Source organism: Caloenas nicobarica, chromosome 25 (genome assembly GCF_036013445.1).
Source record: "Caloenas nicobarica isolate bCalNic1 chromosome 25, bCalNic1.hap1, whole genome shotgun sequence".
Taxonomy (NCBI): Eukaryota; Metazoa; Chordata; class Aves; order Columbiformes; family Columbidae; genus Caloenas; species Caloenas nicobarica.
This window is the reverse complement of record NC_088269.1, coordinates 6,160,776-6,182,864: the sequence shown is the minus strand read 5'-3', so window position 1 is coordinate 6,182,864 and position 22,089 is coordinate 6,160,776. Positions and strand designations below refer to the sequence as shown.

Sequence of the window (22,089 nt, the reverse complement as noted above, 5' to 3'; positions counted from 1 at the left end):
CCTTCCTGGGACATTTGGCCAAGTGCCACCTCCGACTGCCTGCTCTGACCCGCCACGTCTGCAGATGCTGACATGTCACGGAAACCCCCCGCTGCCCACCCGTGACTCCAACACCCGCGATACCCCCCACCCCAGACGGATGCTCCCGTTAAGGCCACTTCCCTGCCAACATCAAGGCAACTTTCTACATTCCCTATTTCCACTGCCAGCTCCACCACCATCCCCACACAAGCCAAGCACAAAGCAAAAAAATCAGCCACGTGGGCAATGACTTACACTTCAACATCCTTCCCTGCTGCTCTGCTACACATTTGACACCCTCCTGTCCTCACTCACATTGTCCTTGTGTTTCAACCTAGAGCGAGACCTAGAGGAGGGCAGCTCCTGTCACTCGCAGAGCTGCAAGGAGCAAAATCCTCCTCCCAGCATTGCTGACCCCACGGCGGCACCGCCTCATCCCTTTGCCATCTGTCACTCCCGCCTCGGGCACGCTGCGTGGTGACAGCCCAGCTTTCCTGCTGCCACCTCCGTGGCCCCCACCCACCGTCACCCCAACACCCTCTGGTGCAGAAAACAAACTCACTTGTCTACATCCAGCTTCTCCCTTCTCCTTCGCTCCAGCAGGACGAGCAAGAAGGCGAGAGGCAGGAAGAGGCAGAAGATCAGAGGCAGCCACAGCTTCAGCAAGTCCTTGAACCTGGTGTGGCCTCCATGGAGGCACAGGGAACAAAACAACCTCTGAGCCCACCGTGGGACAGACCACAGGACCCAGACACTTGCCTACACGGCCCTGCCATGGTGAGCCACCGCCAGAATGGGAATCTGTTGCCTCGGAACAATCTCTGGATGGGCCGTCACCGCTCCCATCCAACATACCTTTCTCCTGGCACGTGGGAGGTTTCCAGCCGGGATGGCAATGGCACTTCCCTTGGTTATCGCAGACCTGCATGACAGACGGGGACAGGCAGGATTTACAGCCAGCCGCAGAGGATCGCGCCCGCGCCTCCTCACATCGGCACAGGCACAGGGCGCTCGCGCCGGGCAGAGCCTCCCCGCGTGCAGCTCGCCCCGCGCTGGCAGCCCCCTCTGTGCCCGGACAGCTCCCGAGAGCTGAACCAAGCACAGGCAACGACCCGCAGCGCCTTGACTCACGCCGTGATCGTGGCAGTTGTTCTGCGTGTCACACGTGTTGTTGAGGACGGCGGCAGGCACGCAGTGCTGGTTCTGGCAGATCTGCAGCACAAGCACACGGGCAGCCCCGGCTCAGGGGGTTGCACACCCGGCTCCGGCTGTGACACCTCCTGCCGGCTCTTCCTTCTCCCGGGGAGCTGCCACGCGTCCAGGGATCGGTACCTTGCGGGTGCTGCAGATGGTGCCGTCCTTCACCAGCATGGGGTCCCTCTCCGTGAGAGGCTTCATGTAGTCCAGCGTCACACACAGCTTGTTCTGCACCCGCATGTAAATCACCGTGGCCTTCTCCTTGGTAAAGGGCTTGGAGCCCGGATATTCACACACGAGCTTCCCGCAGCGGAGATCCCTGCGAAGGCATCGCGAGCAAAGGATGTGACAACAGCCGTCCTTGTCCTTCCAGCTCAGACCAGTTGCTCGGAGAGCTCCAGATTCCCAGCGCACAGACACAGCACACCTGCGTCTGCACGGGCCCTTTCTGCTTCCCCCCCCAAATCACACACTCCCCTGCTCTGCACGGGTATGTCCCGTGCACCCCAGCACCGTCCTACGACACTTACTTCCACTCACAACGCTGGTAACCGCTGTCACTGGAGCCACAGTGTCCCATTCTGTCCCTCTGGCTATTAATTTCTTCGTAGCAGTCAAAGGGCCCGTCCTTGGCACCTGCAAACACACACCACCACTCGTGGTCTGTCCGACAGCCTCTCTCCCCCTCGGGGTTGGGCAGCACCACTTCGGGCACGCGCTGCACCCCCTGCTCGGTGACACCCGGGGACACCCGTGCGCTCGCAGGCACCCGGAGCCGTGTCTGTGCAGGAGCTGCCAGGGTTTCCCACTTCGGCGCTTCCCTTCCAGGTCTCTGCATTTCCCACACCACAGCCAGCCCCTTCTCCCACAGCCCAGCACGCTCACCGTGGCCAAAGACCTCCTGGCACTGCTTGTCGGCCGTCTGGCAGACCCCCCGGTAGCAGAAGGCGGTGTTCCTGTGGCAGGGGTGCCCATCCATCACCCACAGGTCGGGTGTGCACTCCCCAGAGGTGCCGTTGCAATATTCCTCCAGATCGCACTCGTCCTCGGTGCTGCTTCTGCACAACGTGCCTTTTTTCACAAACTAGAGGAAAGAAAACAGATTACATTAGAAAAGAATTTCAACAGAAGAGAGTTTCAACAGAATTAGGAGAAAAGAGAAGAGGGAGAAGGAGAGGGGAGAATATTTTACAGTTGGGACATAAACTGCTGCCAGGCTGGGAAGGCCAAACCGGGGGATGCAGCTACATGCCCCACATGTGGCTGTGAAGGTGCCATCTCTGCCACCTCCATGGTTTGGGAGCTGGCACAGTACCTGAGCCCTAAAATTACCTTCCTGGGACACAAGCCCCTGCCTGGCACCAGCACTTCACGGCACTCCCTTCACCTTCCGACACTTGCTGACCATCCCCATCAGCACACCGGCCAGCACCGCCAGCTGGACGCTCCATCCCCGGTTCCCCATCACATTCCCGTTCACATCAGGTGTGTCTGTGAGCGATGCCGGTGTGGGGCCGTCCTGCCGCAGGACTCACCTGGCAGTGCTGGCAGCACGGTCCCGCCACGCACTGCATCCCTCTGCGCATCTTGCAGCCAGCGGTGCAGCACGGGTCACGCTGACATTCCTGGAGGTGACCGGTGGGGACAGTCAGGAGAGGTTCCGCCTCTCCGAGGGACAACAGGCGGCTTGGCTCTTTCCCGCTGTCCCAAGGCTCCACACCAACCTCTGTCGTGCCACAGTCACAAGCCTCTCCCTGCTCCACCACCTTGTTGCCACACACTGGAACTTTATACGTTGCATCCAGAGCTGGTCTGTTCAGCAGACACTGCCCTTCCCCGCTGCCGAGAAAACGCTGGAACTCTTTTATGCTGCAGCTGCTGAAGACTTTAACCCCAGTCGAGAGTCTGCAAGGCGGAGGACAGGGCTGTTGTCACCACGGGCTGTGTTTTGGGCTGTGTGGCCCCTCCTGCCCACAGAAGGTGTCAGTAACGTGGGGCGGCTGCTCCCCACAACCCCCGGGAGCTGCCCCCTCCGCCCCTGGACACGTCCCCTGCTCCGCGGTGTCACACAGACGGGCGCCGCGCGCTCCCGGCGGGACCAGGTCCCACTGGTGCCATCGCACCGGCACCCGCCCGCGCACCGAGGGTGGGCGAGCCTTACTCCGATCTGTTCTGCATCACGCAGGAGGCCACCGCGCAACGGCAGGCCCGGGGCTTCTCGTACGCCATCCCCAGGCTGCGCCCCAGCAGCCGCGCCACGATGACCGCGAACGTCTCCAGCGTCGCAGCCTTGTGGTACTGCAGGGGACAAGGACCCGCCTCAGCCCGCGTCACTGCCGTGCCCCAGCACCTTCCCGCCGGGCTCTGCTGGGTGCGACGGCTCCTGCACCCACAGCCCGGGCACCCGGCTGCTCCCCGGCGCCTCCACGGGGGCTCCGCTCCCATTCGGAGGAGCCTCCGCTGCCGGGGGCACCAGGGAGCACCTTACCTATGGGCATGGGAGGTTACGGGGACAGACAGGCAGACAGCTCAGTGTACCGTACCAAGGCAACCCCTCCAGCCTGGTTTTTGACACACACTTTCCTCGCAGAAGACGCCCCTACGTAACGGGACTGATTCCTGTAACTGGGGAACAGACCAGACTTGGTCCAATACACGGTATTAAGGGCACCTTCCTCTTCCTTTTGTTCCCATGCTAACACACCCATCCTTATCTTACAGAAATAGGAACGTTATGTCCTGCAGCTGCAACACACGATGCACATTTTTCCACTGCAAAAATTCCTGCAGCATCTCCTCAGCACTTCCAGTGGTTGGGATTTTGTTGTCTTCTGTCCAAAACTCCAGAGAAGACAGTACTATTGTCACATTGAAGTGAGAAAACATCTGCAGGCAAAGAGCACAGCTGGTCCACAGAGCCCTGCAGCCTTCCGCTGCTTCAGCTACAGGCTCTTATCTGCACCGCTGCCACACTCTTCCCATGCGCGTTCAGGACGCAACCAAAAGCCACTTACGCTGTTCAGATAGCTGAAAAGCTGCACAATCTTGGCTGTCACAGCATCCTTGTCTGCTCCCATATAGTCATACTGAAAGGCAACAAACACAAGAGCATGTCAGGGCACTGAGCAAACTCTCCGGCAGCACCGGCTGTGCTCCCTGCCACAACATATACTTGTCTGTGCCCAAGGGAGTTAGTTCCCATTGCGTGGAGACTCTCAAGCCTCATGCAAATTGCCCTTGACATTCTTGTGTAGATACAGACTTGCTGCACACAGTTTTTTCTAAAGGTAACAATTTACAACAGAGAGGATGCAAAGACTTACCAGAAACTTGTCCAAAACTGCATACATTTCCACGTACCGAGAGGAACTACTGACAGCTTGCTTATTCTTTAGGAAAACCAAATAAAAAACCAAACTAAACAAAAAAACCCAGCCAAACAAAACCAACCAAACAACAACAAAACCAAACCATGCACACATTAGTGCAGAGCTGCTGCAGCTTTCAGTGGCTCTGCAAAGGAGACCTTGAGGTCAGTTACTGCCCTTCACGACCATGTGGAGCTGCAGGACGAACAGCCCCTGGCCCACATCATCACAACATGACATCCTCGTCCTTTGGCTACACATCTCCCATGTCTGCGGCCACCATCCCACCACAGACCAGCCAGCCGGGACGCGTACTCACCTCTGTTGTGTTCTCCGACTTCAGCAACACCTTCCCAGTCCAGACAAGAGAGCTGTTGTGTAGGAACAGCTGAGTCGCTATGTTTTCTTTCACCATGGGGTATATGAGATGCTGATAATCGGCCGAAGCCTCCAGAGGCTTGATCCCATAGCTGGCATCCATGAGCTGCAGGATCCCACTGGAAAGCAAAGGTGCGGAGTGGCAAGAATGGCTCCTCTGCCACCTCGGGATGACACCGACAGCGCACAGTGCTCCACAAATGCCTGCTCCCCATGCAAAGGCAACCACTTTACCTCAGGCCAGCACAGGTGCTAAGTGCCACGAGCGAAATGGAGGAACCCTCAATGTTGCCTTCGTAGAAGCAGTCGCGCTGGAAGGATCAATGTGTCAAGGGCTCGGTGCCTTCTCCCCAGAGACCCGGGGAGCGCTGCAGCGTGGAGGCACCAGACCTTGCAACCGCCCACACTGCGGTCCCTGTCCCCACAGAGGACGGGCACACAACACGTGCAGGGACAGGCACAGCCCCGTGAGCTCCTCTGGGAGCTGTGGCCAAGGGTTTGGTGCCTTGAGAACATTCCAGCTGGCACCGTGTTGGGGAGAACAGGGCTGTACCGGGCACTGCTTGCAGAGGGGACTCTGCTCCACATGGTTCTCCTGGGGCCCATCCGCAGCTCCTGTTGAGATGCTGGGCACAGCACACAGGAGACTGTTACCTTGACATGTGCCAGTTCGGACTTCGCGAGCCCACCTCGGCCAACGGTGTAGATCCGGAAATCCTCTGGCAAAAACACTCTACATGCAAAACAGATGACACCCTTGCTGTTGGCACCGTGGCCACACATGGTGGCCACTGCACAAGGCAGTGGCCCTGCCCGGTCCCCAGCCGTGACCCTGTACAGTGCTGGGGGCTGCAGAGGGGCCGGGGGCTGCACTGCCGGCCTGCTGCACCCCACTTACTGCTGCACCCCACTTACTGCTGCCGCAGCTGCACGGTGCGGGATCTCTTCTGTATGGGGATGATGTAGGTCCGGGTGCGGAGAGGAGCCCTGGGAGCCGGCTCCGCCCTCCCCTGCAACCCCAGCAGCCCCAGGAAGCCCAGCAGCCCCAGCGCCGCCCGCATTTCCCCGCCAACGGCCCCACCTGCCGGTAACGGCCTCGCACACGCACACGGACACGCGGCTGCGCCCAACGCTTTTATTAGTGCCCGCGGCGCGGCCCCGCGTCCCTGTGCAGCCCCGCGTCCCGCTCCGGCCCCGTGTCCCTCTGCAGCCCCGCGTCCCGCTCCGGCCCCGCGTCCCGCTCCGGTCCCGTGTCCCTGTGCAGCCCCGCGTCCCGCTCCGGTCCCGGGTCCCTCTCCGGTCCCGGGTCCCTCTCCGGCTCCGCATCCCGCTCCGGTCCCGTGTCCCTCTGCAGCCCCGTGTCCTTGTGCAGCCCCGCGTCCCGCTCCGGCCCCGCGTCCTTCTGCAGCCCCGCGTCCCGCTCCCGTCCCGTGTCCCTGTGCAGCCCCGCGTCCCGCTCCATCCCCGGCTCCGCGTCTGGCTCCGGCTTGTCCGTGTCCGGCTCCGTTTCCGTGTCCGACTCCGTGTCCCGGCCGTCGCCGTCCTCCTCGGCCGCGGGGCTGCGCGGAGCCCCGGTGCGGTGCCTCAGCCCGGCCCTGCCCGCCCCGATGTCCCCCCAGCGTCCCCTCCCAGCCCCGGCCCCGCCCGCCCGAGCACATCGCACAGGGGGAGCTGCCTCCGTCTTTCTTGGGACCCGCAGCTTCCCCTGTATCCCGCTTTTCCCTTTCACAGTTCGCTTTCCCCAGGAATTAGCAGATGAAAAACCTATTTCTTCCATGTCTTGCACACAGGCAGCACGCCTGGTGCCAGGAAATCCAACCTTAGTTTTGCTTCTCCTATGTTTGTATATTTCAGACATCTGTTTGCTAGTTTCTTCCCGTGAAGACCAACAAACAGGTCCCAGTTTACCAACAAACAGTTGCTGTTTCCCAGACACCACTTCCTGGCTCTGCCCAGGTTGTAAATCCCACTCACCAGCTTTCCCAGTAATTCCGTGCTCCCACAAGTCGCTGCCCATCTGCCCCCACGAGAATGGAGGATTTGCATTAGGTAACTAATATCAGCTTACCCATCTGTTTGCTGTCCCTTCCTTGCGTTTTTCCACCGCCTCCACCTGGAAATTGCGATGCTGCTACAGGACAGAGTGAGGAAGAGGATGGCGAAGCCCAGCAGCAGCCCATTCCTCAGCATGACCAGATGAGATCTTTTGGTGCCATCACCTAGGGAGAACAGCACAGGTACAGCTCCGGGCAAGGCCGGGCGATGCCACGGGCTGTCTGCTCAGCTGCAAGCCTGACGAGGCCGTTCGCGAGGCTGTGGGAGCTGCCAAGCAGCAAAGCCGTGGGGCACCCAGAGCCCGGCTGCGGCACCCACCAGCACGCCACCCACTGTAGGTGCTACCGTGAATAGAGGATCCTCGAGTCTTGCAATAGGGTGGCTTCCAGCCTGGGTCACAGTGGCAGTTCTTCTTGTTATTGCAGACCTGCAAACGCCAGGGTGGGCAGAAAACATCCCTCATTGTGAAATCCTCACCCTACTCTCCCCCGCACCCCTGCACCCCCGTGCCACAGTCATAGCCAGCCCACCAGCACCCACGACACCCCTGTGTGACAGGTCACAGCCAGCACCCGTGACACCCCTGTGTGACAGCCCCGCTCCGCCTGTCCCCGTGTCCCCGCTCCGCTGTTCACCACGCTGCCTCCCACACAGCGACGTCCTTTCCAATGCTGTTTCAATTATGTGCAGTTAAATCCTCTCTAGATACTCTTTTTCCAGTTTTCTGCTAATCTAGACAAGCATATACCCACGCTCCTTTATCTCACTTATTTTTCACTTGGAATAGCAAGTAACTTAGGTAGTCTCACATAATTGCTCCCATGATAACGCATTACTGCGTGATGATTTCAGGGAACAAGCATTACCCCAAATCACAGGTCTAGGCAATTCACAGGCGAGCCCCAGTGGGCATCTTGCCAGAACCATTCTCTGTTCTTCAGCAATTTTCATCAAACCACTAACTCAACTGCACTGCTGGTACTTACTCCATGCCCATTGCATTTTTTCTGCGCATTGCAGTCGTACTTCAGGACTGAATGTGGGTGGCACGTGCCATTGATACAAACCTGAAAGACCAAAAGGACAAAACTCCTGCTGAGCACTTTTTCATCACCCTTTACCACGCTTGCCATAACTCTAAAAAGGATTCATAGCCTTGGAGAATGATTAAAAGTCAAAAGAGCTGGTAATAATTACTAAAAACATCAGTACAGACCACCTTTCACACTGCAAAATGGCAACTACTTCTAAGGCTGTTACAGTCGTGGTAATTAGATGCCATTTCCAGATGCTTGTGCAACATTTCTTACCTTTGCTGGACCACATTTTGTGCCGTCTTTCACCAGGAGAGGGTCCAGCACCGTGGGTCCACGCATAAAATCGAAAGACACACACAGATGTTCTTGCACATGAGCATAAATTACGGCACCCTTGACTTTTTGGAAGGGAATACGATTCGGGTATGTACATACTAACTTTCCACATGCCAGATTCCTAAAAAATTTGTTAGCACAACAAATTAGAACAGTACGCACAACATCTGATGGATCACAGTGCTGGAGATGTTGAGGTGCACAACTCGGGGAGGACGATTCACACAAAATAAAAACGTGACATTTCAGAAGAGTTGAATCCTTGATAGCAGGGGAGAAGCCGTCCTGTGAACCATCAGGACATCAAACACTCGCACAGTTAGGTGTGCGCTCAAGTTTCCAGTTTCTGTACAACACCGTTTCTCTAATGAACACCTGGAGCAAACACTGTAACTCAATTCCACCCAGCAAAAGAAATACATACCCAAGGCAGCCTTCTCAAAGTTATTACTTTGCATCCACAGTAAAGGGAAGCACAAATTAAATATATATTCCCAGTTAAACACTTTGCATTCCCATGAAACCTACGGCCAGGAACAGGGCTTGTAGCCGCTCTTCGGGTGGTTGCCACAGTGCCCAAACCTGTCCTGCTGACTGTTGACCTTTTCGTAACAGGCCGAAGGAGCATTTTTTGCACCTGCAAGTTTAGAAGAGAGGGTGAGCGTCCATCGTGTGGGATGCTGCCGTCCGCCCCAGGCCAGCCCTGCAGCTCCAGGCGCGCTGGTGACACCAGTGCGACCAGTTACCTCTCCCGTAGAGCCGCCGGCACTGCAGGTCGGGCGACCGGCAGCGTCCCTTGTAGCAGTAGCCGGTGTTGCGCTCGCAGTCGTGCCCGTCCTGCACGTACAGGTCGGGGGGGCAGGACGCGGAGGAGCCGTCGCAGAACTCGGGCAGGTCGCACTGCGCGTCGGCGGGCGGGCGGCACAGAGTGTTCTGGTGCTTGAGCTGGGGGGCAGAACGGGCTCTGCTCGGCACCCGCTGCCCGGGACGCTCCTCCCCAGGGATGTTCCTCCCCCCGGGGTCTCCGGGAGCTGAGCTGGAAAGCCCCTCCCCAGGAACTGCTGCCATTGCACAGCGCCAATTTGGTCCATCCTTCATATTATTTCCCCAGAAATAAGTCATGATCTTGTGATAATCTTAAAAATGAGCCTTACCTGACATCTATCACAACATAATTCAGAAGAGACAAAATGCAGCACAAATATTGTTAAGTTTTTTTGGAGATGCCCACGTGAACTAAACCAGAGAGCTGGTTGGTGGTGCTGGGACAGAAACTGCCGCTGCTCCGAGGTTTACAAATGGCCTTAACTTCTGACAGTACTGAACACATCTTACCTGGCACTTTTCGCAACATAATCCCGCGGAGCACTTCACTCCTGGTTTGAACGTACACTGGGGAGTACAGCATTTGTCTAACAGACAGTTCTGCAAACGCACCGGGAATCACTATTTGCTGCAGGACAACCGAGCCCCATCCTCCCACCAAACAGCGCGCTCAGAGGAGCCGAGGGATGAGCAGAACGCTGCACTCGTGCTTTACACAGCACCTGGGACAGGCAGGACCCACCTCGGCCGTGCCGCAGTCGCACTGCTCGCCCGGCTCCACCACGCCGTTGCCGCAGACGGCGGCTCCACGGTAGGAGAGCTGGGGCAGAACCTGCCTGATGAACGGGCAGTCCCTGTTCCACTTCAGAAACTGCGCAAAGTCCGCCATGCTGCAGCTGCTAAAGGCTTTTGCCCCACTGGAATGTCTAAAATAAAGCGATTATCCATGTGCATGGGAAGACATGTGCCCCTGTTCACTCTCTCACCCAGCTGCCGGGGTCCCATCTCCCCCGCCTGCCCCATCCATCGCGCCCCGACCCACTCACAGCGCCTGGGGGCTCATGACGCAGACGGGCCCGGGGCAGCGACACTCCGGGGACCTGTCGTAGCCGATGCCCAGGCTGCGCCCCAGCATCTGCGCCAGCAGGATGGAGAAGGACTCCAGCGTCACGGTGCCCTGGAGCTGCAGGAGGAGAGAGCGGGGCTGTCCCAGCCGCTGTCCCCGCGGGTGACCCCCAGCCACGGGTGGGACACAAGTGTCACTGTCACCATCACCGTACCACGGCCACCGCGCCAGCCGCCTCCCTCTGACATGCCTGTCCCGGCACCACCGCGCCCACAAACGCCGGTTGGTCCTGGTACCTGGAACGCAGGGGACGCCCGTCGCTGCCAGCCCGGCCAGCTCGGGACATCGTGCTTGATGTTTGCAACACCTCACCGCGTTCTCGCTTAATTTTTACAAGAGGCATCACGCTCACAGCAAAGTCTGTCGTTCAAAAGTGAGTGAGTTCAAGCAGGTTGTTACTGTCTACTCTTAAATAATGGTGACAACTCGTTCTTACAGGAGCAGGTACGGCATTTCGTGGGGCTTCACAACGTGGCTAGTCCTCTTCCACTTCAGCAGCCACACCAGCGCTTCTTGTCCAGCTGCCATTGCCTTAAACGTGCTGTTGTCCATCCAGACCCCCATGGAGGACAGCGTCACGGTCAGATTAAGATGCCTGAACATCTGAAAGTTTAAGGAGAGAAGTGGCTGTTCCCATATGCTTCATTTCAAGCGCTGTTTAAATGTTCGTTCTTATTAGCAGATAACAAGCATTTAAATCAGGAAAGACTTACGCTGTTGAGCAAGTTGGAGACCTGAGCTATCTTCTGTGTCACAACATAGTCATCTTCACCCAGGTGCTCGTACTGAAAAATGACACGAGGTTATATCTTGGTCATTTGCCACGCTGAGGCACACGGGGTCACCCCGATCTTTCCAAGAGTGGCTTCCACCCACTGACACGCGGCCCCGCGGCACGGACCAGCGGGACCCCGCGGACACCACGGCGAAGCTTTGTCACAGCGCCAGCAAGGGCAGAGAAAACCAACACAGAATGGGAACTGAGTGGCGCAGACTCACCAAAGCCCTTTCCAAAATGATGTGGAGCGCTAGCTCTCTCTGGAACTTGGGCACTGGCTGAAAAAAAAAAAATCTTCACTGTTAATAATTCATTTCTCCATTTCAGTCATGAAGCATAAGAAATGCTGATGTGTCTGGGACAACACTGGGGACACCCACGTGAACCCCATGGCTGACGTAGCCACCACATTGCTGCCAAGCGTCTGCAAGCTGGAGGGAGAAATACCTCCGGCTTTTACAGGACCATCAATAAATCCTGTAGCCCTCGCGATGCCTCTTGTAGGTGCTAGATGAGCAACAATCCCCGCAACACCCCGTCACAAGCACTGGCACTCCTTTTAGGAGCTTTCTGCGGGATCGGACCCTTCCTCGTGCGAGAGAGACATCAGCACCACCGCAAGAACTGGCACCCACTCACTTCATCATCTCCATGAGCTTCCTCCATGTCCTCCGTCGCCAGCCCCACCGGCTCTCTGTTGGGGTGGCTGCTGGCGAAGACGGCACTTGCCAGGTTCTCATCCCTCACTTGATACACGAAGTGCTCGAACGTGGGGGAATAACCCAGGGGCTCGATCCCGTAGGTGACGTTCTCAAACTGCAGCAAGCCCCTGCCCAGGGGACGGCACCGGCCATTTGCCATCAGGCAAGTGCGGCAGCGCCCGGCGGCACCGACGGCAGCGCGGGGAGGTGGCGGTTCGGTACCTGAGCCCCGAGCAGATGCTGAGGGTCACGGTGGAGCTGGGGAAGCCCTCGATGTACCCCTGGTAGTAGCAGCCGCCCTGCACCACAACAGAGGACAAGGAGCCCCTTCCGTGGCCAGGAAGGCGACTCCAATAGGTGACAGCACAACAGGGATTTTATGGACAATCTCTTTGGCCCAAGTGACTACAAACAAATCCCAGTGCAAGAATGTGGCATCCTCATGATAAGGAACTGCCTTGTGCCGAGCTGCACTGCTGGGGTGGTGACTCTTCTGGTCTCTCCATAGGACGGGGAGCCATGGTCAGGATTACAAGCTTTGAACCGAGCAAGCTCAGCGACTCCAAAACCCTTCACAAATGTGAATCTAACCATGCATTTGCAAGGAAAACTTTTTGTTTCACCCCAGCACTTCCTGCCCTGATTAGGATGCAAAAATGTGGAGAGAGTGGGGAAGCACTGATCCCCTGCAGTAACTACTGACATCCCCAAAACACCAAACACAGGCTGCCCTGGAACAGCAACACCAGGCAGGCCAGCATTACCTTGATACTGGGCGAGTCAGAGCGCAAGGATCCCTTCTCATTGTATGAGTAAACCTTGAAATCATCAGATAAAAAGAATCTAGAACAGAAAAACAATAAAATCCACTGGAAATGCTCTGTAATCAATTTAGAGTTTCTTGAGCTTATTCCAGGTCGTGCAGCCTGCACTATTGCACTGGCAGATCCAGAACCCCACGGCACTCGTGCACATCCCCTGCAGACTTAGGGATCACCCACAGGCAGGGATCACCTGCAGGCAGGGATCTCTCTGCTGACAGGGATCACCTGCGGGCAGGGATCACCTGCGGGCAGGGATCTCTCTGCTGACAGGGATCACCTGCGGGCAGGGATCACCTGCGGGCAGGGATCTCTCTGCTGACAGGGATCACCTGCAGGCAGGGATCTCTCTGCAGGCAGGGATCTCTCTGCAGGCAGGGATCACCTGCAGCCCCATCCCACCGACTTACTGCTGCCGCAGGTGGATGGTGTACGGCTTCCCCTCTATGCTGAGGACGTAGGACACTGCATCCTTCTGAGTGAAAAAAAGCAGAGAAAGGGAGAATTAGGAACACTGACTTCGGAAAAACATGCTCTGAGGGCAACTGCAAACCCCAGTCACACCTCGTCTGCTGCACAGCACATTCCTGCACGTGTATATCCACTCGCACACAAACACCAAATAACTTGGTTATTTAAGTACCGTCTGTCCAGCTGTATTTGGGAACACCCTCTGGGGAACTGTGATGTGCAGCAGCATTCGCGAATCTAAACAAAGAATTTGTTTCTTAGTTTTAATCACAGATTATTATCCCCATGGTTGTGCCCATCAGCCACATCAGAATTACATACACATGTGCCAGACACCTCTATAGCCACACGGGCAGACGCTGTCTCTGCCTGCAGAGGTTTAGCAGCTCTACTTTCTACTCTGCTATCACTCACTCACACTTTGTTTTAAAGTATTTAGACACTTGCATAGAAAAAAAAAAAAAATCACTTACTGCTGCTGGATCAGAGCCCAGGAATACGAGCACTGTATGATGGGAACATGAGAACAAGCTCCAGCTGAACAAACCCACCTTGCATCAGGAACAGAAACGGGCTGAGAGGGGCCAGTCACCGCCACACATCCACAACCCCGCGATAAACATCCACAGCCCCGCGATAAACATCCACAGCCCCGCGATAAACATCCACAACACCTGCACCGTCCCTGCGAGCATCACGGTCCCCACGGTGCAGACCCCAACGTCACGCAGCTCCACACACTCAGTAGATGGACAAACCCACCCACCACAACGCTCCCGCAGAGAAAAAGGTGCTAGCGACGGCTGCAGCCCCTCGGGCCCTGGGAACACGATTTAACGTTTGTCAAAAGCACAAACTCGGCCAGCGCGAAACGCTTCCAGGCTTCTCCTGTGGGATGCTGAGCTGTGCCGGGAGGGCGGTTCAGCCCCGCGTCTCCCCGCCGAGCAGCAGGGACAATTCCCCGGCCCCAGGACAGCCGGGTCCCGCACCAGGAACCCCCGGGCCGCTGTCCCCCCCCGGGCCGCTGTCCCCCCGCGCTGTCCCCCGCCACCGCACCGGGCTCGGGCCCTGGGCGAGCTGCTGCCACTGGCCGTGACGTCAGCTTCCAGCACGTGATGTCAGTTTCCAGGACGTGGCATCACCGCCGGGTGTGCCGTCACCGCCCGGCAGGGCTCCGCTCGCGGGGGGGTCTGCCCCCGGGCGGCCGCTGTCACTCACGCAGCAGCCGCAGCAGCGCGGCCAGCAGCGCCAGGCGCGGCCCCATCGGCGCGGCCGGTAACGGCCCCGCACACACAGCGGGACACGCGGCTGCGCCCAACGCCTTTATTAGTGCCCGCGGCGCGGCCCCGCGTCCTCCTCCGGCCCCGCCTCGGGCTCCGGCTCGGGCTCCGGCTCCGGCTCCGAGCAGGTGCTGCCCTCCTCGGCGGTGGAGCTGCAGGGACACGGAGCGGTGCCTCAGCCCCAGGCATCGCCTTATATCCCCCCCACAATCACCCCTCACTGGCGGATCACACCTCATACCCCCTCCAGAATCACCTCATACCCCCCCGGCATCACGCTCAGCCCTGCTGAGTCTCCTCATTCCCCCCCCAGCATCACCTCAGCCCCGGGGATCACCGTGTCCCCATCCCGTGCTCCCTGGCCCCCCAGGCAGCCTGCGGCAGGGGGCCCCACTCACCCCTCGCTGCTGGGGGGCTGCTGCCCAGAGCCCCAGCCCAGCCGCTGCGTGACGATGCAGACGGCCCCGACGAGGAGGAGCAGGAGGATGCAGGAGCCCAGCAGTATCCAGGTCAGCGACATCTCCCCCAGCGCTTCCTGCCCGTTGACACCTGGCAGGGGACAGCCCAGCTGGCAGCAGGCGGGGGCACGGGGCTGCCACCCCCTGCCTGCGCCAGGGACCCCAGCCCGGCACCTGTCCCCCCCGCACCGTGGCACTGACCCCTGTCCAAACCGGGGACGGTGCTGTCGATGCTGCCCCCCTGGCGGGTTCCCCACTGCCGGCAGTCGGGGGGCTTCCAGCCGGGGTTGCAGTGGCAGTGCTTCTTGTTGTTGCACACCTGAAAAGCCCAGGGTGGGTGGCAAAATTTTGCAATGAATTCACGCAACGATTCTCCTGTCCAGACCAGCATCAGTCTCGCTGCCACCAGCCAGGCTGCAACAAGGCTATGAGCGCTGACAGGCATTCGGGCAATTTAGGGAGCGTATCGGACAAGAGACACACCATGAAGTGCGGGCTCTCATAGCCTTGAGACACTGAACAAGCAAAGAACACCCTCCTGCAAAGCTCGCGTGCATTCCTGTCTGATGAGCAGAGAACAGGAGCTCTTGCCCCGGCCATCAGCAGCTCCAGAGCCAGGCAGGGGCCGGAGGGCCCGGCAGCACAACCACACAACGCTGGTACCTATGTGAGCTCCACTGCCCTCAGTTCCATGTTCCTTCAATTTTCCTTCCTTTTTTTCCCCCTCCGTAAACCAAACCAACCATCAAATTTTGGTGACTAAAGCCTCACTATATTTTGATATGGGCTTTAGGACCAACGGTTTAAATTATTTTACTCCATGTACTAGCTGACAAGGTCATGATTTTGTGCAGTATCAGCCTAGAACGGGTCTGTGAGCAGTTCCCACACCCGCCCTCAGGGACACGCGGTGACTTACGCCGTGGCCGTGACACTTCGTTTTGCTGTCACAGTCGTACCCCAGGACCGCGTGCGGATGACAAGTGTTGTTGATACACACCTAGAAAAACCACAGCAGTTCCAGTTCAGCGGTTTCACCATCTCAGCCCTCAGCCCACCAGTCCTGTGTTCCAAAAGGAGTCAAAATGTGCTATTATACCTCTGAAAGACCAACAGCAGTGCTTTTAAAGAGCTACAGTTACCTCGGGGTTGGGGTATGTCTAACGCAGACACCAACCAAACCTTTAATGTAATGTTTGCATGTTTTAACAGTGTTTGAAAATATCGAGTACACTCACGCTGCAAAGGAGCAAGAATTTCCTAAAACCTTGTTAACAATTACAATTGATATCTGGCACTTTAGATGATTATAAAATGTTTTCTTACCTTTTCATAACCACACTTTGTACCTGGCGGAATCACAAGAGGATCCAGCCTTGTTGGTGCATAGAAGTAATCCAAAGAGATACATAAATCCTTGTTCACTTTGGCATAACTAACTGCAGCAGCCTGTGATGTAAATGGAGAGCTGTACGGGTACGTGCAGATTAACTTTCCACATCTGAGATTCCTATAAAAGCCATTTGCAGAGGATGTGTATCACACACACACATACTCATATATATATATATATATATATATATATATATGCTACCTGATGAAACACTAGAAACATTAAAGAGCACAACGCAAATCTGGAGCGTTGCATGACAAGAAAAGTGAGCAAGATTGGGAAGTCCAAGAGAGGAGCTGTGACGTGAGACAACACACTACGAACAAGAACAAACCTGTAACTATTTACTGCTTCACAAATCTCACTACCAACTGGAGCCTTGGTACTTTCCTTGTCTGTAAAGTCCCAATTAAAACCACGTTTTTAGGAGAGCCCTTTCCCTCGAGCATACCTCCAAAGACAGGGCTTGAAGCCTTGTCTGGGTTGGAACCCGCAGTGTCCAAACCTGTCCCGCTGGCTGTTGAATTCCTCGTAACAAGCCACAGGAGCGCTTCTTGAAGCTACAAGTTTAGCAGCAATATTTATTATCATTTAAAGGAACACAAAGGGACATATTACGGTATCTAATAACTTCTTAATTTTTCATCCTGTTCACAGCAGAACACGGGTGCTGTTCACTAATTAGAGAAAATACCTGTCCCTGAACTGCCAAACCTGTGGCAGTCCTGACCTCCAGAAACACAGGGTTAGCAAAGAGCAGGTTAGGTCCCTGGTCAAGTTCACTCACAGGTAATAATTTGCTTTTTTTCTTGCTGTTTCCATTGTTATCAGTGAATAATTGAGAGAGCTATGTGCTACTGAAGTGCACATTAACCAGATTGAAAACGGAGGTTGAAATGCTCCCTAAAGCCGTGTCCTCCCTCCCTGGGTGCCCCATGCCACCCCCCGTCCTCCTGTGGGTCCTGCCCCCCAGGCAGCGCAGCCCCTGCTCCATCCTGTCCCCGGGTGCGGGGACACCGGCTCGCGTGTGGCTGGACGTGTCCCCATCGCCCACGTCTCACACGGGCAAGTGCTGCCGCTAAACGCCCCGGCCTCAACGGGGCTGGGCACGGGGTTCGGGCTCACGGGGAAGCACCAGAAACGAGTTACCAACCAACCACAAACCCCCATTGCCACCAAAACCAGGATAAAAAGTCACAGCGAGACCGACCTGAGGTCGGTACCTTAAAGAGCAAAGACACAAACTGAGCATCATTCCTTCTGCGGCCGCCTCGGCACCAGCGGCACCAGCGGCACCAGTGCGACCAGTTACCTCTCCCGTAGAGCCGCCGGCACTGCAGGTCGGGCGACCGGCAGCGTCCCTTGTAGCAGTAGCCGGTGTTGCGCTCGCAGTCGTGCCCGTCCTGCACGTACAGGTCGGGGGGGCAGGACGCGGAGGAGCCGTCGCAGAACTCGGGCAGGTCGCACTGCGTGTCGGCGGGCGGGCGGCACAGAGTGTTCTGGTGCTTGAGCTGGGGGGCAGAACGGGCTCTGCTCGGCACCCCCTGCCCGGGACGCTCCTCCCCAGGGATGTTCCTCCCCCCGGGGTCTCCGGGAGCTGAGCTGGAAAGCCCCTCCCCAGGAACTGCTGCCATTGCACAGCGCCAATTTGGTCCATCCTTCCTTCATATTATTTCCCCAGAAATAAGTCATGATCTTGTGATAATCTTAAAAATGAGCCTTACCTGACATCTATCACAACATAATCCAGAGGAACATTGCACTCCTGGCTGGAACCGACATCTTTTAGTACAGCAATTATCCCTCAAGCATGCCTGAGGACATATCACAAGACCGCATTATTCTGCTTATTTGTTCCCCTTGAGCTTTTTACTGTCAGAGGTTGTCTCCTCGCTTCTTATCCCCAAAACGTTATACTTGAGCAGTATCTCACAGAATAAAGTGGGCAAAGCTGCCATGAGATGGATGCCAACACAGAAATGATCTAAAACCAGACACAATCCTTGGGCCGGTCGCTCCTTCCCCTGTGCCCGCAGCCCGAGGGCTCACGACTCTGAACGTACAGACAGCGCGGACGTGCGCGTTCGGCCGCGGTTCCCGCACACGCACCCTGTCGCGCCCGCAGTCGCACTGCTCGCCGCGCTCCACCACGCCGTTGCCACACACGGGCGCTCGCCGGTACGACAGTCCGGTCAAGCGGGGTCGGCTGAACAGGCAGGTGCCTCCGCTGTGCTTCAGGAAGATCTCAAAGTCGCTGATGCTGCAGGAGCTGAAGGCTTTTGCCCCACTGAAAAAACTAAAATAAAGCCATTATCCGTACTTGTTTGTGTTTCCACATCTACCCCGTTCACTCTCGAAATCTCTGTGCAATGCAGGGATTTGCTCAGATGCTGGCACCAGGTGCAATGGTCCCCCGGGTGTTTTCAAACTCACAGCGCCTGGGGGGTCATGATGCAGACGGGCCCGGGGCAGCGGCATCTCGGGGAGGCGTCGTAGCCGATGCCCAGGCTGCGCCCCAGCATCCGCGCCAGCAGGATGGAGAAGGACTCCAGCGTCACGGTGCCCTGGAGCTGCAGGAGGAGAGAGCGGGGCTGTCCCGGCCGCTGTCCCCGCGGATGACCCCCAGCCACGGGGGGGACACAAGTGTCCCCGTCACCATCACCGTACCACGGCCACCGCGCCAGCCGCCTCCCTCTGACACGCCCGTCCCAGAGTGGCTGAGCCCTCCAGCGCTGCCTGGTCCCGGTACCTGGAACACACGTGCGCTCACCGGCTGCCCAGCCCGGGACACCCCAGTTACTGCAGGAAACGGGGGTCACGGGTCTGTACAGCCCGAACCCCCTGGTCCCTCCAGTCCCCCCGCAGCCCCAGGAGCCGCTGGCAGGGTCTGGGTTGTGGCCGGAGCCGGTGCCGGTGCTGGGCAGGGACCGTGGCCGCGGCGGAGCCACCGGCTGCTGGGACGGGCGGCACAATCGGGCACGGTACTTCACCACTGAAAGGTGGCTGGAAGGTGTGTCCGGACAAAAATACTTCCAGAATATTAAGGAACTAGGAAATTTGTAAGAAATATTTTTCTTTTTAATAAAATGTTTCCTATGGGCATCTTTATAGTTCAAACTACATTAGTTTAACTGATTTCTACCATGTAACCTTTAATGAGTAAGGAAACCTTGATCTTACACTAGTAGATAAGCTATGTCATATGATGGCAGAGTGAGATGTGACTGTTTCCACTGTAAAAATCGCCACAGGAGTTCATGTGCTTCCCCTTCTGTCGATATTTTGTTCTCCTCTGTCCACAGCTCCAGGGAGGACAGCACAACGGTGACGTTGAGAGGATTAAACATCTGAAAGCGCAACAGAGGAAACGCCTCCTCACACACCTTTCCCTCCGAGCAGAACTACAAACCATGTCGGAAAAGCCAATCGCTGCTGTCAGTCGCTGAATTACATTCGTACCACAAAACAGCACAGAGAGGGGAACAATCCAGGAAGCCTGAAAATGTGGGGCTGTGGCTGCCTTAGGGCAAACAAACAAACAACACTTACATTGTTGACTAAATTGAAGACCAGGATTATCTTCTGTGTTGCAGCATTCGTGTCTGAACCCATATGGTTGTACTGAAAAATAACCCAAGAGGACACAAAAGTGGACATGGCATTTGCCATGATGAAACAGAACATTGCTGAAACACTGAAATGATGGCCAACACCCAATCCTGTAAATGTGAGCTGAAAATTTTCATTCTTTCTTTCTTTCTTATAAAATCCACAGTACATGTAACTTTTCAAAAGGGAAAACAAATGCATTGAAAAACTGGGAAATGGCACCATTTCTGTGCCCACAGAAGTCAGGCAAAATGAGGAGGAAACGACTGGCACAAACTTACCAAAGCCTTGTCCAAAACTATGTACACTTTGAAGAACTTGGGAGCTCGTGCTTCAGCTGAGAGTGGCTGCAAAAGAAAATGGTCTCCAATGCTGTTTCATTCTATGTTCTAGAGTCACCTTATTCCTGAGGTTTGCTACACTGCTCCAGTGTCCATTCAGAAGCAACACTTGGATGCTGTCTTCAAATTAGCACAAGGTAAGGAACTAGCACAATGGAGCAATTTCTGACTTTTTTCAGCAGCTGTGCTAATGCCTCTTGTTGGGAATTAAACACATAATGATCCCCGCAACGCAATGTCACAAGCACCAGCACTGCCAAACAGCCCCATCTCTGTCCATCCACTGGCCAAAGCTTCCTGTGGGATCGGGCCCCTCCTTGTGTGACAGGGACATCGGCAGCGCCGCGAGAACCGGCACCCGCTCACCTCGACGTACGGGAACACCAGGACCATCTCCTCTGCGCTCAGCTCGCCCGGCGCTCTGTCGGGGTGGCTGTTGGCGAAGACGGCACCCGCCGTGTTCTCGTCCCTCATTCGGTACACGAAGTGCTCGAACGTGGGGGAATAACCCAGGGGCTCGATCCCGTAGGTGACGTTCTCAAACTGCAGCAAGCCCCTGCCCAGGGGACGGCACCGGCCATTTGCCATCAGGCAAGTGCGGCAGCGCCCGGCAGCACCGACGGCAGCGCGGGGAGGTGGCGGTTCGGTACCTGAGCCCCGAGCAGATGCTGAGGGTCACGGTGGAGCTGGGGAAGCCCTCGATGTACCCCTGGTAGTAGCAGCCGCCCTGCACCACAACAGAGGACAAGGAGCCCCTTCCGCAGCCCCCACCCGACACCCCAGCAGCCGAACGGCACGTGCTGGGCAGCAGAAATACACCGCAACGCTTACAAAAACCCAAAGCAATCCAAGGTTACCTTGATACGGGGTGAACCAGAGTGCAAAGGTCCCTTCTCATTAGATAGGTAAATGCTGAAATCATCAGATAGAAAGACACTACAAAAGAAAGGCGTTAGATGAAGCACTTAAACCAGCATCTCTTACCTGGCTTCTTCAGCATGTTCTGGGTCCTGCAGCCTGCACTGTGGCACTGGCAGACCCAGAACCGGCTGGCACCAGCGATCACAGGCACAATGTCCCCAAACCTCCTCCACGTGCGTGCCAGAGCTCAGCCCAGCGCCCGGGGAATGGGCAGCAGCGGCGGGACGGGGCACCGCGAAGGCCGACTTACTGCTGCCGCAGGTGGATGGTGTACGGCCTCCCCTCTATGTCGAGGACGTAGGACAACGCATCCTTGTGTGCGCAAAAAGGTGGAGAAAGGGAGATTTAGGAACACCAACTTCAGAAAAATGTGCTCCGAGGGCAAGTGGAAACGTGGAGGGCGAGCACGAGGGCTCGGTGCTTCCCCAAGAACAGGCGCAGCCTTGGCAGTGCCGGCAGCACCGGGCGCCCCGTTACAGCTCCAGCGCATCTGCGCCCCCCGGCCCCCAGCCCACGTACCGTGGTGTTGCCGGGCAGCAGCCGCGGGACCGTGCGCTGGGGCAGCACCGGGGAGCCTGCGGAGAGACCGGGCGGTGCTGAGCCCGGGGGCGCCGCGGGGCCCGGGGGCGGTGCTGAGCCCGGGGGCGGTGCGGGGCCCGGGGGCGGTGCGGGGCCCGGGGGCGGTGCTGAGCCCGGGGGCGCCGCGGGGCCCGGGGGCGGTGCTGAGCCCGGGGGCGGCGCGGGGCCCGGGGGCGGTGCGGGGCCCGGGGGCGGTGCTGAGCCCGGGGGCGCCGCGGGGCCCGGGGGCGGTGCTGAGCCCGGGGGCGCGGGGCCCGGGGGCGGTGCGGGGCCCGGGGGCGGTGCGGGGCCCGGGGGCGCCGGGACCCCCGCACTCACACAGCAGCAGCAGCGGCAGCAGCGGCGGCAGCAGCGCCCGGCGCGGCCCCATCGCCCCGTTTAACGGCCCCGCCGC

At 57.4% G+C, this 22,089-nt stretch overlaps 2 protein-coding genes and 1 pseudogene across 2 annotated transcripts; all 3 read right to left on the bottom strand.

The window, feature by feature from the left end:
• Positions 1–277: 277 nt before the first annotated feature.
• Positions 278–6,025, bottom strand: LOC135998476 (disintegrin and metalloproteinase domain-containing protein 32-like). Its single transcript, XM_065651652.1, has 18 exons — positions 5,880–6,025; positions 5,619–5,697; positions 5,199–5,275; positions 4,906–5,083; positions 4,542–4,607; positions 4,233–4,304; positions 3,938–4,104; positions 3,762–3,843; positions 3,380–3,516; positions 2,943–3,123; positions 2,754–2,843; positions 2,104–2,302; positions 1,749–1,854; positions 1,354–1,537; positions 1,153–1,233; positions 877–943; positions 584–707; positions 278–367 (listed from the first exon to the last, which is right to left on the bottom strand). Exons 1-18 carry the CDS (start codon positions 6,023–6,025, stop codon positions 304–306), a joined length of 2,100 nt encoding a protein of 699 aa, XP_065507724.1. The 3' UTR covers positions 278–303.
• Positions 6,026–6,102: 77 nt separating this feature from the next.
• Positions 6,103–14,089, bottom strand: LOC135998475 (disintegrin and metalloproteinase domain-containing protein 2-like). The gene is made up of 19 exons (XM_065651651.1): positions 13,287–14,089; positions 13,054–13,118; positions 12,587–12,665; positions 12,045–12,121; positions 11,761–11,950; positions 11,343–11,399; positions 11,057–11,128; positions 10,780–10,946; positions 10,498–10,579; positions 10,264–10,400; positions 9,960–10,143; positions 9,728–9,817; positions 9,139–9,337; positions 8,921–9,029; positions 8,330–8,513; positions 8,006–8,086; positions 7,365–7,446; positions 7,033–7,183; positions 6,103–6,523 (listed from the first exon to the last, which is right to left on the bottom strand). The coding sequence occupies exons 1-19, from the start codon at positions 13,341–13,343 to the stop codon at positions 6,103–6,105; spliced, it is 2,484 nt and encodes an 827-aa protein (XP_065507723.1). The 5' UTR covers positions 13,344–14,089.
• A 351-nt stretch (positions 14,090–14,440) lies between these two features.
• On the bottom strand, positions 14,441–22,065 carry LOC135998474 (disintegrin and metalloproteinase domain-containing protein 2-like; annotated as a pseudogene).
• Between the last annotated feature and the right edge of the window lie 24 nt (positions 22,066–22,089).